Below are 15,751 nucleotides of genomic sequence, written 5' to 3' on the forward strand. Positions count from 1 at the left end.
GACTTCTCAAGACTTGGAACAAGAACTTCTCAAGATTTGGGACGAGTGACTTCTCAAGACTTGGGACGAGTGACTTCTCAAGACTTGGGACAAGAACTTCTCAAGACTTGGGACAAGTGACTTCTCAAGACTTGGGACAAGAACTTCTCAAGACTTGGGACAAGAACTTCTCAAGACTTGGGACGAGTGACTTCTCAAGACTTGGGACGAGTGACTTCTCAAGACTTGGGACAAGTGACTTCTCAAGACTTGGGACAAGAACTTCTCAAGACTTGGGACAAGAACTTCTCAAGACTTGGGACAAGAACTTCTCAAGACTTGGGACGAGTGACTTCTCAAGACTTGGGACGAGTGACTTCTCAAGACTTGGGACAAGTGACTTCTCAAGACTTGGGTGTCTAGTCCTGATAGGGATGGGACAGGTCAAATTTAGAAGGAAAAATTTTCAAATTTTTCGAAAAATCAAAAAACGCTGCAAATCTTCTGAAATGCGCACAAAACCAAAAATTTTCGGAAAATTTGGAAAAAAATTAAAACTTGAAAAATTTCAAAAATTCTTAGTTTTGTGCGCTTTTTGGACGATTTGCCACGTTTTTCGATTTTTCGAAAAAATTGAAATTTCTCAAAGGGGTACCCCTTTGAGAATTTTCAAAATTTTTCGAAATTTTAAAAAAATTAAAAACGACTGCAAATGGCGTGAAACGCCAAGAAAACTAAGAATTTTCGAATAAAATTGAATTCAGCTAAGACAGGTGAGGCACAGCCCTAAACAAGCAGGCAAGACTTGGGACAATAACTTCTCAAGACTTGGGACAAGGACTTCTCAAGACTTGGGACAAGAACTTCTCAAGACTTGGGACAAGAACTTCTCAAGACTTGGGACAAGTGACTTCTCAAGACTTGGGACAAGAACTTCTCAAGACTTGGGACAAGTGACTTCTCAAGACTTGGGACAAGAACTTCTCAAGACTTGGGACGAGTGACTTCTCAAGACTTGGGACGAGTGACTTCTCAAGACTTGGGACGAGTGACTTCTCAAGACTTGGGACGAGTGACTTCTCAAGACTTGGGACAAGAACTTCTCAACACTTGGGACAAGGACTTCTGAAGACTTGGGACAAGTGACTTCTAAAGACTTGGGAGTCTAGTCCTGATAGGGATGGGACAGTCAAATTTAGAAGGAAAAATTTTCAAATTTTTCGAAAAATCAAAAAACGCTGCAAACCTTCTGCAATGCGCACAAAACCAAAAATTTTCGGAAAATTCGGAAAGAAATTAAAAGTTGAAAATTTTCAAAAATTTTTACTTTTGTTCGATTTTTGGACGATTTGCCACGTCATTGCTAAAATAAACCTCTTCCTTGTATTAAAAGTGGTGGTGTCTTGTGTGAATCTCGTACATCATTGTCAAAAGAAACCTCTGCCTTGTATTGAAAGTGGTAGTGTCTTGTGTGAATCACGCACGTCATTGCTAAAAGAAACGCCTGCCTTATCTTGGAAGAGGTAATCTCGTGTGTGAATCTTGTACGTAATTGCCAAAACAAACCTCTGCCTTGTATTAAAAGTGGTAGTGTCTCGGTTGAATCACGCACGTCATTGCTAAAAGAAACCCCTGCCTTGTCTTGGAAGTGGTAGTGTCTGTGTCATGACCTTGACCTAACAGTGACATCAATGTTACAAGAGAATAATCACTCTGATAACTGATGAAGATGTGAGGGCGAAATAATGTACAACAGTGGTCCCCAACGCGGTGCCCGCGTTGATACGGAAAGAGGTTATACTGAATAATAAAGGCCGTTCAACCATGAACATTATAAAATCAAAGCACAGTTCTCTACGTACCAATGCCCATCTTGACGATTGCGAGCAGCAACATCATCCTACTCTCCCAAATTTGAAAAACTGGCCGCTGAAATGCAGTGCCAAACTTCCCACTTGAGTAATAATTGTACTTATAAAAGTACGTATTTTTGATTGCGTGGTTTCTTGTATCAATAAACGTCGTGTTGTTTTGTGTATTATTTGGTGTCCATATCTTATTTGTCCAGAGAAAAGAAAATTTGGCTTTGTTAATTGGTTGGCGCCCGCCACGATCTCATAAACTCTGAAATGTGCTCTTGGGCAAAAAAAGGTTGGGGACCACTGACGTAAGGCAATACATGCCAAACATTACCATCAGTGCGTTTGGTGTAATCACGCACGTCTGCTGATATCGAAGTTTCAACGTTCCTACGTGCGGACATCCGTATATCCCATGTACACATAAGATCGAGATTAAATACATTTCTTTTGTACATTCATGTATGTCTGATGGTACTCATGTTGATATGGGTTGCCATTATCCACACATTGAAGGCAGATTCAGATTTATTTATGACGGATTTTGCTCGACTGTCTTAACTACCACGCACCGTGGGACATAGCCGCAGAGCTCGACCGTCCATGTACGACGCAGTGCGAAGAATGAAACAATAAGAGAAGGGGGGGAACTCCAAATTAAAATATAAATAAACATCAGCAGCTTACCGTGTCTCGTTTGTGTGCGGTGTGCGGTAGTTGGCTGCCTGAGTCAAAGTCACACGGTGCGTGATATCTGACTGGCTAACTTCTTCGGTGCGTGCTACTTTCCGCGTTGCCTGACAGCACAAGTCCCTCGGCGATACCGACTACATAAGAATAAAATTAAGAATATATATACGCATGTGTATATAAATATGGATATATATTTTTGAGAGAATAAGAAATTTTGGTAGAATCAAAAAAGAGTAAAAACATAATATAATAAGAAATCACATAAAGTACGTTGCCGTGGCTTCTGTGTGTGCGCGCGAGTGCGGTGCATGCTACTTGGTCGGTCGAGTTCCGAGTCAATGTCCGGCGGTGCGTCGTAGTCAGCAGGTCCCGTTCTGAGGCAAAGTCAGACGGCGCGCGGTAGTTTTCTGTTTTGCTTGGCACCACAAACCCCTCGGCGATACCGACTTGGTAAGAATAAAAAATAACAATATATATGCATACATACATTTTTATGTACGTATTTATATATTTTTTTAAAATAAGTGTTAGTGAAGGCACGACCGGCGATTGCTGATTTACGGGTGGCTGAGAACGCAGTGCCGCGAGCGAGGCAGGCCTCGAAGAGGGGACAGATACAATGGTCGGCCGGTCGCCGGGAACTCTTTCGCGGGAAAGGCCCCATGGGCAGCCCGGCCGAGACCGTGAGAAGCAGAGATTGGGTGCTGCACAGACGGAGTCTCGCATGGACTGGGTGTCATTCCACGTTTCTGGTAGGTATAGAATGGGAAAAATTTCGACATTTTCATAAATTTTCATAATTTTTTTGAAAAAACTAAAATTGCTGGAAATTGTCAAAAAAAAAACACAAAACCCAAAAATTTTGAAATTTTTCAAATTTTTTTTAAGTTTACATTTTTCTAATTCTTTAAGCTTTCTGCGTCCTTTCAAAGTAAAGAACTATATTGAGGAGACTTTATGGCCTTACAATTTAATGACATTGCACATTAAACAACAAAGGTCCTAATACAGATCCTTGAAAGATACCAGACAATAAATCAAAAGGAAATGACAAAACTCCAGAATAACGTACTTGCGAATGTCTGCTGGTTAGGTAACTAAGAAATCAATCATATAACCAGCAGACAGTTCATAGTCACCAAGTTTGTGCAAACGTAAGACATGCGAAACAACACTGATAAATGTCAAATCACAATTTATAATAAGATGATAAAATATTTAAAATATCATTTCACGTTCCGCATCGAATGATCGATTTAGAAATTGGAAGGTCTCTTACGACATGTTTCGGTTATATTTAACCGTCTTCAGGTATAAATTAGATTGGTAAATTTAAAACTCGAATTACAATCCTTTACAATGTTATGCAGTTTATGGAAGATGTTCTTATCAGAATTACTCTTATATATTAGAACGAAGGCATTGTTTTTTATATGGCGTGGTTCATCTGATGTTCATTATTAGTCTGTAAAGCAATGATTTAAAGAAAACATTAATAAATATGGAGTAATATAGAAAACAAAATGATGGAAGTAAATAAATGATAAAATCAACATAAAATGCATCAGCTTGAGACTGGGAACAAGCTATAGGGGAAAATAAATCCAAAAACGTAACCAGATTAGAAGTGGTGGATTTGGATTTACTAAAACCATGTTGACAAGGGATTCATTTAGAATTAAAATTATAAGAAACATGGTATGTACAATAATTTCAAATATTTTGGAAACATTATTAATTATGGTAGTAGGTCTATAGTTTATAACAGAAACAGTTTTGTCTTCTTTTTTGAAAACTGGAACAATAGCTGCTTGTTTCCACAAAGTGGGAAATTGTTGCTGAGAGAAGCTAAAATTGAAAATAAATTTAAGAATAGTAGCAAGGATTTCAGAACCCTTAATAATAACTTGGTATACCATCTAGTGCAACGCTTTATAGCATTACGAATATGTCTGCGTTTGCGGGTAATATTTTCTTTGCGATATGGGAATGAAATAAAAGTAACGAAATGGATATATGGCTTTTATTTAGCACAACAAATATACAGCCACCTACAGATGCACCCGATGCACCCTAGTCAAACAATATCTATGCCACTGAACTGGTAGCTAGCTAAGAACACAGACAAGCCAAATCAACTCATCCACATGAGAAAGTACCCTGCTTTGGACGCAACCAAACCCAACAAACCTAAGTTACTAAGGACGTATGCTGTTACGGACACAGCCTAGCCCAACCAACCTGAAGCGGATTAGACGAACGAATGAAGACAACTGTGGACGCAGCCTAGCCCAACTAAATAAAGCGTATGCAGTAGTATCCCGTTTCGGACGCAGCCATCTCCCAGTAATCTGTTTCGTACGCGGTTTACGGAAAATAACTCTGCTTCGAGCAAAGCCTTGCCTAACCAACATATGTTCGTAGTGAGGTCGGTGAATGGTGGTGACCTGTCAAGTATGTGTAAGAAGCCTCCTGAGCATAGAGCACAGCCAAACTAAATTATGCCCATAACAGAGCAGATCGCTGCAGAAAAAATCGTGTATATTGAAATTAAACAAAATTTTTGTTTTGAATCGTTTAATTCATTTGCAACTTACATTTATTGAATACAGGGTAGTGGTATGAGAAGTAGGATACATATGGCTTTGAAATTATTTGAATACCTCTTGCAAATGTCAAATCTATACAAGTTTTCCCTTGCGTGGTTGGTTTGTCCAAATTATTCACTAGTTCAAGTTTAAAGAATTTCTGAAGGTACGCACATCACAGTTCTAAATTTTCGTCACTATTATATTCTAGTTCGAATGTTCGAACGTTTTCACGTCAAAAAGTATGGCCAAACATATCTGGAACTGAGCACGTAACCTGCGACGGACGTAGCCTACTCCAACCAATCTATGCAATTGAGCCTGTATCCTGCTTAGAACGCAGCCAACTATCAGAAAATTAAACACGCTAGGATGTAGCTCGCTTGCCTCGCAAAAATTACCGATAGCCTTAACCTGCTTCAGATGCAGCCTTGACCAACATACGACTCCAACGTACTTGATGCAGCCTCGGCTACAGAACCTATTCACGCTTTGGACGCACACTAAAGTAAACAACCTATGCCAATCAGGTGGTAGCCTGTTTTAGACACAGCATAGCCCAATCACCCAATACACTCGAGAAAGTACCTTGCTGTGGACGTAGCCTAGCCACACCAACCTATGCCTCTAAGAATGTAGCATTTTAGGGAGTTGTCATCAGACCTCACTTTATCATAACTACATATCAACTGTATGATACTACAATTTTAAATTCAGTTTTACTTAATTGCATCTTTCCTTCTGTATCTTTATCAGTTGTATTGTACTATAAATCATCTTGTATCTTCTTAAATAAGTTGCCTGTCTGCTTCCTCGCACAAACAAGAAGCAATGACAATACAAACACATTTACAGATCACTTAATGTTACTGCTACAGTGCGCCGGCCATGCATAAGCAACATAAGGAACCCATCACCAGTAGAAGGAAGAATTAGAACTTTGTTAGTCGGTTAATAGACACACAATATCTTTAAGAGTGATCTGTTAATGTGTATGTAAGCATCATCTGTTGCATTTATGGCTTCCCATCTCATGAACATAATGTACTACTTCAACTTTAATAAGTGTTTGCCAGAAATGTTTTAACGCTTAAAGATTACCATAGTAAAGTGAACAAGTTAAATAAATTTCTTTATTTTTCTTCTATCTAAATTAAACGTTAAGAATTAATTTAATTCAATTTTTCTGTATTTGAAACAATTTATTATATTTCAAAATTTCATGTGCTCTTAAACATTCTTTTCTGTGCTTCCGTGCACTCCAGTTCTTCTTAAATCACTTTCTTTCAATCATTCTTGTGATAGACTTCCTACCAGCTACGGACGCAGCATAGCAAAGGACACTGCCTAGTACTATCGTAATATCCACGTTACAAATTATCCTCCTCTGGACGAAGCCTGACACAACAAACCTATGCAAGTAAGGCAGTAAGCTGCTATGGACGCGGCCTTCAACACAGTCGATCTCTTCGGACAGAGCCTTGTCAACCCAACCTGTGATTTATTCAGCCACTAGGAATCTATGTACGCAACCCAGACTGACCAATGTTTGCCTGTGGTCTTGTTGCCTTCTACGGCCACAGCTGGGCCAAACTAAGCATGTGAAAAGATTTATTGCTACCGCAGCAACCTAGGATTAATAACAAACCTCTACAGTGGTGGCCTATTTCAGACACAAAGTAGGCAAGCAAACATAAACCTAACTGGTACAGCACTGCACATGCAGCATTACCAAACAAACCCATACAACTGACAAGGCACACGGCTACAGACGCAGCCTAGGCTAAGCAAGATATTCACGTCAACCAGTCGCCTGGCATGGACGAAGCATCGCCCAACAAAACTATACATGTCGACCACTAGCCTGATGGCCAGCTACTGACGCACTCTAACCCAGCCTTCTTAAGCCCTGCAGATGCGGGATAGCCGAACGAAAGTGTGTACCTGAGATCGTAGCCAACTACGAACACGGCGCACCCTCAACAATTCATGCAAGTGAGCCAGCATCCTGCTACCTATTCACGCAGAGCACGTACCTTGCTGTTTCTATAACCTACAGAACATGATGTATCACCATTTTCTTTTAGCCTGATTCCAACGCAGCTACTCCTACTCCTAGTAAATCCAAGCTATCCTCCAAGAGCTGAAAATCTCGAAGACGCAGCATACGCAAACTACACCGTGACCCTTTTCGGGTGGCCTGATTCAAACGAATCCACAATAAAAACATACATATGCTAGTGAACATTTCGGTAGAGGTGGCGTGACATGTGAGAAAGTAGGTGTGCCTCTTCGCAAGCAGAAAAGACTAAAGGCTGATGGATACATGCCTACGCTTCCGACCTCCTTGTCATAGTAGAGTAGTAGTAAACTATGTCTTATGCAGGAAATGTCTGAGAAGTGTTCGCCAAAAAACAAAATTGACAGCACAATCTTCCACGTGCCTCATGGTGGTGGTCCAGGGGGCAAGTAAACAGAGCGAAATGCACAATGCAACCAATTTCCTTCCATCCATATCTCTGCTTCTTAAAATAAATTAAAAAATAAGTCACTCTGCCTCAGTCTCTCCTTGAGGCTGACACTTGCCGTGGTGAGCCTCGTGGTCAACCAAACTCAAATACTTTACCTACTCAGAGTGTGTCATACTCTACATTTAATGGGGCTACACGCAATCTGCCTACATCTTTGACCGTTCTAAACAGCCAACAGAGGGCACATGTCAATGTCTGATTTCAAATCAGAATGAAATTTCAAAATTCCTTTGCGTTCGTCGGACTCCGTTAGAGACAATAATAACTCTACGTGATCGAAAAAATCAACTACCTTTGCACGTTGCACCAAGTACTGCACCATACGCCATTCAAAGTAAGCTAATGGACGATACCGCAACACACGCACAAAGAGCCCTTCGCTTCGAGTCCCCTCCAGAACACGCCGCGTCCACTGGTACGTGTCCGATGCACTGGCGTACATGAAACACAAACACAGAATATAAGTCAAACATACCAACCACCGATCGCCGATGCTCAGAAATGACATCGATAAAATGGAAAGAAAACAAACCTTTTAACAGTATCGGCCTTTCTGAAGTTAAAATGGGGAGGTTCTTGGTGTCATTACATCCACCGGCAATCCCATTTTATGTAAACTGGATGTAAATGAACAATGATAACGAGATATAAATACAATATCAATTTCAAAAGAATCAAACATGAGCAAACATTTACAAAGTTCAAAACCACGACAACGAAGACTCAAACGATATCTCAACCTCTCACAAGAAATAAATAAAACACTCTCTCAAAAAAGAGAAACTCGGCCTCAGTCTCTCACCGAGAGATAGGGCAGCTATCTTACCTATCCTAGAAAGCCCCTTTCTTGACCAAATTAAAATACCAATGCCAAACACATAAAATGAAGGCAGAGCTACCTCCAATGGAAAACATGGTAGAATACTATTATTATTATTATTATTATTATTCAGTGTTCTGTCTTACAACAGGTCCATTGCTTTGCCCAAAAAGAACTCTCCAGTTTTCCCTATTCTCAGCTTCTCATTTTAATTCCTGGAACTTCATCTTCTTTCCTTGTTTCAGATCGTCGGTTAGCTGTATCAGTCTTCTTCCCAGTCCTCGCTTTCCTTCAACCTGACCTTCGATGATGTCACTCAGTAACCCATTCCTTCTCGTAATGTCCGAGCCAGTTAGCTTTCCTTCGTGTAATCGCCTGCAGAATGTTTCTTTGCTCGTCGACTCTCCTCAATACTTCTTCGTTGGTAACTCGATCCGTCCACCTGATCTTCTCTATTCTTCTCCAACACCACATATTTCAAAACTCTCCAGGTATTTCTGTTCCTTCATCCTGAGTGTCCAGGTCTCTGCTCCATACGTAACACTTCACTAGTTTCTTCTTCATCTCCAATCCCAACTTGTTAGTGAGAAGTATCCTCTTCTTGACGGAAAACTGCCTTGGCCATGGCTATCCTTGCTTTTACTTCCTTGGTGCATAGGGCGTCCGTCGTGATTATGCTTCCCAAGTACTTGAAATTCTCCACATTCTGCAGCCGTTGGTTTCCAACTACAACGTTCAATGGTTCTGCTCTCGGTGCCATCCTCATTACCTTTGATTTTTCAATGTTGATTTCCATTCCATACTCTCTACCTGTTACCACTAACTTGTCCATCATGTTCTGTAATTCCTCCTCTTCCTTCGCCAATACTACCAAGTCGTCTGCATACTTTACAGTCATTATGATCTTCCTCCAATTTTGAAGTCTCCACAGCTTCCTTGGCAAGCCATTCCCCGTACAGGTTAAAAATAAGTGGTGATACGCAGCATCCCTGTCTTACACCTCTACCTACCTCAACGCTGTTGGTGTCTCCTGAGTCCAGTCTCACGTTGACTTTCTGCTGCATGTACAGGTTTTCGATTAGTCTTCTATCTCTCCAATCAATTCCAATTCTCTGTAGGATCCTCATTAATTTCTTCCATTTTACTCGATCGAAAGCCTTCTTCCTGTCGATGAAGCAGGCACATACTTCTTCCTTGACATCGAGAACTCTCTCTGAAATTATTCTCATAACTCCGATGGCATCTCTGGTTCCTCTTCCTCTCCTGAATCCAAATTGGTCGTCTCCCATCACTCTTCTTTTCTAGTCTTTTAGTCAGTATGGTAGAATACTAACATCAAATAATTAAAGAAATACATGTCTTTGACGGCCCCTACACCTCATGTAAAGCAAATAAATTCACATTCCATTTTGAGAAGACATTTTTTGTCATGGGTCTATTTTAGGTTAAGACAGTGAAGCAACCTTATTATATTATTAGGTCTGCCAGTACTCCACACCACACCCTAATACTGTCCTTCAAACTGTGAAACTTGTTCCAATGCAGATATCAAAACATCTTCTAAACATAAACAAGATCTTTACCTAAATTGACAGGTACGTCTACTTACAGACCAGTTTCATTACCAACGGCATTCTCTAAAAAATTTTCAAAAAGACATGCAACAACGTGCTATTGAATTTTACACACAAAATCTTAAGTGAACTAAATAATGAAGTGCATGTTGGTGGAATATTTCACTATCTTGCCAAAGAATTTGATTGTGTGAATCATGAATTAGCACATCTGATAATCATATTTCTCGTATACTTACACAATGCATGTCAAGTTGACACAGAGATAAATCTCTCGCAGACATGAGGTCCTTCGTGATAACAGCCGATTGATTTCCTGTCGTCATATCAGTGAGCCACCATAGTGTTTCTGCACATACTCCACTCTTTTCCTGGCAAGCAGTAGTCATGTCAGGTGACGCATCCTTCAACCTCAGTAAAGTCCCATGGATCAATCAAGCTTCTTCTCTGCAGCTATTACCAGAAAAAAAATGCAATCACATTCAACACATCACCTAATTTAAAGGTTTCATAACCGATCCCCTTGCTCAAAATTAACCAAAAGCACAGAAAATATCCCAGCAGCTCCGGTCACTGTGCACAATACTCACACGTCAACAAAACTAAATTCCTCACCTTGGCAATTACTCACTTATTAATTAGTAAACACATCACATTAAAGGCTCCACAGCACTACACACATCACACATGTAACAAAACCACTCATTAACAAAACCTTATCACAAATAGTCACCACCCTCGTCTACAAGCTATACCTAACCTCCAATTTTGATGTCCTATGAACAATATATTCACTAGAGAATCATGAATGCCTCTAGCATACCACAGATACTGCAATTATGCCAATCTCTCACCGCACATAGGTCTTTCAACATATCAAATCTCACATTTAAGTTCACAACATCTGAAGTACCTAATAAAATTGGACAGACTCATCTCTCTCACACGACAACCACATCAAATACATTCTAATGCTCATGTACTCACACAACGAATGCCTCGTTCAGACTGATATCAGTTTCTTGCGGATACGATGTTCCTTCTTTGTCCCAGCAGGTTTAATCTTCTGACATCAAGTCGGTCTGCCAACTGTTGCCGCACGTACTTCAATGCTTGTCTGGCTGGCAGTACGCAGGTCACGTGACAAACAGCATGGTGCTCAGTAGAATCTGAAGGATCATTCTGTTTCTCGTAATCTGCTACTCCCAGAAAGAGAAAATACAGTCACATTCAAGAAATCAAGACATCACACTCTTCTAAAAGCACACAGTTTTACTTCACCAAGCAGTTAACACTCCTACCTTAGCCAATGAACAAGCACCTTCCATTTTCAGAAGACAAATTCTGTCAAGTTCATTACAAACCCATTCACAAGTTAACTTTAAATACGGGTCACGACAGTGTCACAACCAGCGACCTGACAAATTCTGAACTCCCTCACTCACAGATTCATACTGGAGCCTTTCTTTCCTCCCCCCCCCCCCCCCCCCCAGCAAATTTAAAGCATTCGCCAAGTGGGCCATTATTCCACACGTCATAATACTGCAACTACAAACTCTACAACTCACACACATCACGTCAGTCCCACGCAACTTCTGTTGCCACTGATTCAGTGGATATTTAACGATCAGTTCGCTTGCCGTCTGTTTGGAGCCGAGGATGTTGATCGCTGTCTCCAAGATACACGGCTCCCTCTCCTCGTGCCCCATTATGACAGCAAGGGAGTCTACAAGCACCAGTCGGTCCATGCCCCTCAGGTTCGCCTGTTTTGATGTCATGGAGAAAGGACCTAAATGAAAGATTAAGAAATGGCAAGCCACTACAACACAGCCAACATCTGTAGCACTTCTACTACTAAGGTGAATTCAACCGACAAGGGGCAAGAGGTAGCCGTAGCAATTAGATTTTTTTTCCATATCACCATCAGTAATGCCACTTTATCATACCTTCTGGAAGCAAAGGTGGAAACTTCACCATCAGTAATATAAATTGTTTCAATGTTGAACAATCTAAATTTATGAAACTGAACTCACCAGCTACCTGAGATATCGCCACCATTGTGTAGTGACAAACAAGGAACACACCGTCGTAACTCTTTCATGGCTGCAGCAACAAACACTCCTACCAACATACACAACAGGCCTTACTGGCTTTTCCAGATATGAAGCAGACGCTTTCAACAAGTTCACATACTAAATGTGGTTTTAAGAGAGATTTCAGGTTCTCACAGTGGTCTTTGGGTTCTAACACCACTTGGACTTACAGAAAACCAACACAGATTATGATTTTTAAACATTTAATGGTTCGCTATATCAGCTGCAGTTATCCTTGTGACTAAGCGCAATGCCATGAGGCAGTGGGAGCATGGAGGTACACTCCATGCATTCTCAATTATAGAACAATGTGGAGGTCAGCCTCAAAATGTGGTTCCTTAAACTGGCAAAGAAAAATCACGTTCTTCATTGTTTCTTTGTAGTCTCAACCATTTACTACTTTTCAGGAAAAAAGGTCTTCTTCTTTCAATAATGGCATTGCAATTCAGAAAATAAGTTTATTAAACAATTTACTCAAATGGATGAACTTGCCTGTGACTGCCATCTGGTGAGTGGCTCTGGCTTGCTTGTCCTGCAATCTGCACGCAATCCCATGGACTGCGGAGATCTCCACATGTGGATCATCAGAACTGCAACGGCGAATCACAATGAGTACAGATAATTACACTCACATCCTAATGTTCAGTGTACAAAATGTTGGTCACAACAGTGGCCAATGCAGTAGCTGCTTCCTAAATCAGCAACTGATGTAAAAGGGACAGAGAAAATGGGAAATCTGGGTTTATGATATGAGAAAGAAATACATTACGTGCAGATGCCTCCTGGTACTGGCAGGATACTAAACACAAACTAATTGTGATACAGCCTCTAACAGGCTCACTGTACCAGTAAATAATGAGTTCTGGGTGCTCAGAGAAAGATCTATACCAGTGCCTCATAGACTGCCATGGGACTCGCTTACAATTCTGCGTTGAAAAGCCAGTGATTAACAATCTGTTATGTCATGTTAGTACCATCAGGCTGGAAAAACATCTTTTATTTTGTACACTTTTTTAATATCAAGAATGAGGTTAGTTTTACAATATTCTTCTGCCTCCAACTGCTCTTATATACCTTGGACAGGAGAAAAGCTGCTGCACTGTATTCTCATCTTCATTAAAATTCAGGGATGCCACCAAGAAACAGCAAATTATTTCCCAGCACTGACGACGGTAACGGATCCGTCATGCTTGACTTCAGAGCAATACATGCTGTCTCCACGACCTGGAAAACACAAGCAACAGTTTCAAGTTATAACGAGTGACAACGCAGGCCAGATTCACTGGTAAGGGAAGTCAAATGTTTTAGTTACAGTAACTTTCAAGTACTGCACTTACTGTAATACTCTAAACACCTTTTCTCCACATCAGGGCGCATGTCATATTTATTTCCAGAACCTTTGGGTTTCATGGACACCAACATATCATTGACTAGACTTTTATTTTGTAAGTGGAGTTTGACAAATCTCAACAATAAAATAAAAATTAATTACAAGTATATAATTTTTCTATAGTCTATGCTAACCCTAATAAACGTCAAAAAGGAACGTATTATACGCGTATCAAGTCATTTAATGATCTTCCACCAACAATTAAAACTCTAAATGATTTAAAGGTGTTCAAGCCTGCATTTAAATTATTTTTCATACTTGAATTGCAGAATCTGAAGGTTATGTACATTCACATGTGAAACACATCCTTGTAATTGTGTCAAAAGTACTGAAGTTTATATGTATTGTATGAAATGATTTGTTCTCCATCCTTTGGTTTAGTCCTAAGAAGGATCTATGGAATGTAAATAAACTCTACTCTCTAACATACCTGAACAATGCAATTCCTTATCCAAGTCACAAACACTACAGGTGCTTCGTTCTGTCTGGTTCTTCACATCTCCAACTCCAAAAAAGCTGCTTCCCCATCACGCACACAACTGATCTTCTGAAACGCTGATATTCAGACAAATTAGTCCTCCATGTCTTCGTTGATACCAGTAAACACACACTACAGCTACAGTTCACATGAAAGTTGCTACTCAGTACATCCCCTGATCTCAAACTACTCTTTGAGACAGACTAGGCACTCCCACTAAATCTATAACCGTACACCTCCTCGGAAAGCAAGGTAATCGCACGAGGGCCTGAGGTCTTCCTTGTGGCATTGTGAGGCATGCTACGAACACCCCATACTTGGTCACTAGGAATCAAAAGTGGGCAACGGCTATAGTATCCCACATGCTTGCAGGCACTCCTACCTGAAACAATACCAAATACCAAAATAAATATCCACATTGTGACACCAGTCGTAACTGCTACTACGAATGCACTCTACACCTCATCAATAATCAACTGGCCAACTAAACCAACCCTCCATGCAACCAAAATATTTCACACATTACGTCCTTCACACAAGGGAAAGATGACACACATCAATTCACATTACGTCCTTCACACAAGGGAAAGATGACACACATCAATTCAAATTAACTTCGACGCCCTGGCAATATATATGAGAGTAAATCTGCACTGGACTCAGAATGCATCCTAGCAACCAAAGAAATACAGAGGGGCAGAACGCCCACGCCATTTTATCATAGGCAGGGACGGCAACGTCTGAAAAACAGCGAACTCATCCGACCTCCTTGTCATAGCAGAGTAGTAGTAAACTACGTCTTACGCAGGAAAAGTCTGAGAACTGTTGGACAAAAAACAATCTTCCACGTGCCAAATTCCTGTTGCGATAAGAAGTGAGCCTGCCAAGTGTACTGAACATACTCCACTGATTTCCTGGCAAGCAGTAGGCTGGTCAGGTGACAGACAGCTTTTCCCCGAGTAAAATCCCAAGGATCAATTAAGCTTCTTCTCTCAGCTATTCCCAGAAAGACAAAATGCATTCACTTTTAACTAACACAAATGCAAAAATAAACAGCATTCTGATGACGCAGTTGATTGAACATGTACTTTTGTTCTTGGGGAGGGGGGCACACCACACACACACACTTCTGAGTATATAAATGTCACTTATCAATGCCGTAAACGCCTCATGGCGTTTATTTATTTCATTCCTCGGGAATCATCGACACATAACCTCAACCGTTAAACGAGAACACCCCAATCATTCCGTAACCTGATGACAGCCCACCTAGATCGCTGTTCGCACACATAAACTTACAGCACCTCCAAGACTCCGAAGACTAGATTCACGCTTACCAACACACACACACACACACACACACACACACACACACACACACACACACACACACACACACACACACACACACACACACACACACACACACACACACACACACACACACACACACACACACACACACACACACACACACACACACACACACACACACACACACACACACACACACACACACACACACACACACACACACACACACACACACACACACACACACACACACACACACACACACACACACACACACACACACACACACACACACACACACACACACACACACACACACACACACACACACACACACACACACACACACACACACACACACACACACACACACACACACACACACACACACACACACACACACACACACACACACACACACACACACACACA

At 40.9% G+C, this 15,751-nt stretch overlaps 1 protein-coding gene across 11 annotated transcripts in view; it reads right to left on the reverse strand.

The window, feature by feature from the left end:
• Positions 1-15,342, reverse strand: part of LOC110841049 (transcription-associated protein 1-like) — a 41,254-nt gene extending 25,912 nt beyond the window's left edge. Inside the window, exons 1-11 of one of the 11 annotated variants that reach the window (XM_087359729.1) lie at positions 14,810-15,001; positions 13,958-14,387; positions 13,212-13,361; positions 12,630-12,727; positions 12,078-12,165; positions 11,685-11,833; positions 11,032-11,243; positions 10,284-10,497; positions 8,183-8,267; positions 7,943-8,081; positions 2,349-2,665 (exon numbers count right to left, since the gene is read on the reverse strand). In XM_087359729.1, coding sequence (XP_087215855.1) covers positions 11,059-11,243; positions 11,685-11,833; positions 12,078-12,165; positions 12,630-12,642 — 435 coding nt within the window. In that variant the 5' untranslated portion in view covers positions 12,643-12,727; positions 13,212-13,361; positions 13,958-14,387; positions 14,810-15,001 and the 3' untranslated portion in view covers positions 2,349-2,665; positions 7,943-8,081; positions 8,183-8,267; positions 10,284-10,497; positions 11,032-11,058. The other 10 variants (XM_087359702.1, XM_087359722.1, XM_087359725.1 and 7 more) reach the window with 10 other exon arrangements.
• Between the last annotated feature and the right edge of the window lie 409 nt (positions 15,343-15,751).

This window comes from Zootermopsis nevadensis, unplaced genomic scaffold (genome assembly GCF_977971745.1).
Source record: "Zootermopsis nevadensis isolate Lab colony 2312 unplaced genomic scaffold, Znev_1.0 Znev_ptg000003l, whole genome shotgun sequence".
In the NCBI taxonomy this organism is placed as follows: domain Eukaryota; kingdom Metazoa; phylum Arthropoda; class Insecta; order Blattodea; family Termopsidae; genus Zootermopsis; species Zootermopsis nevadensis.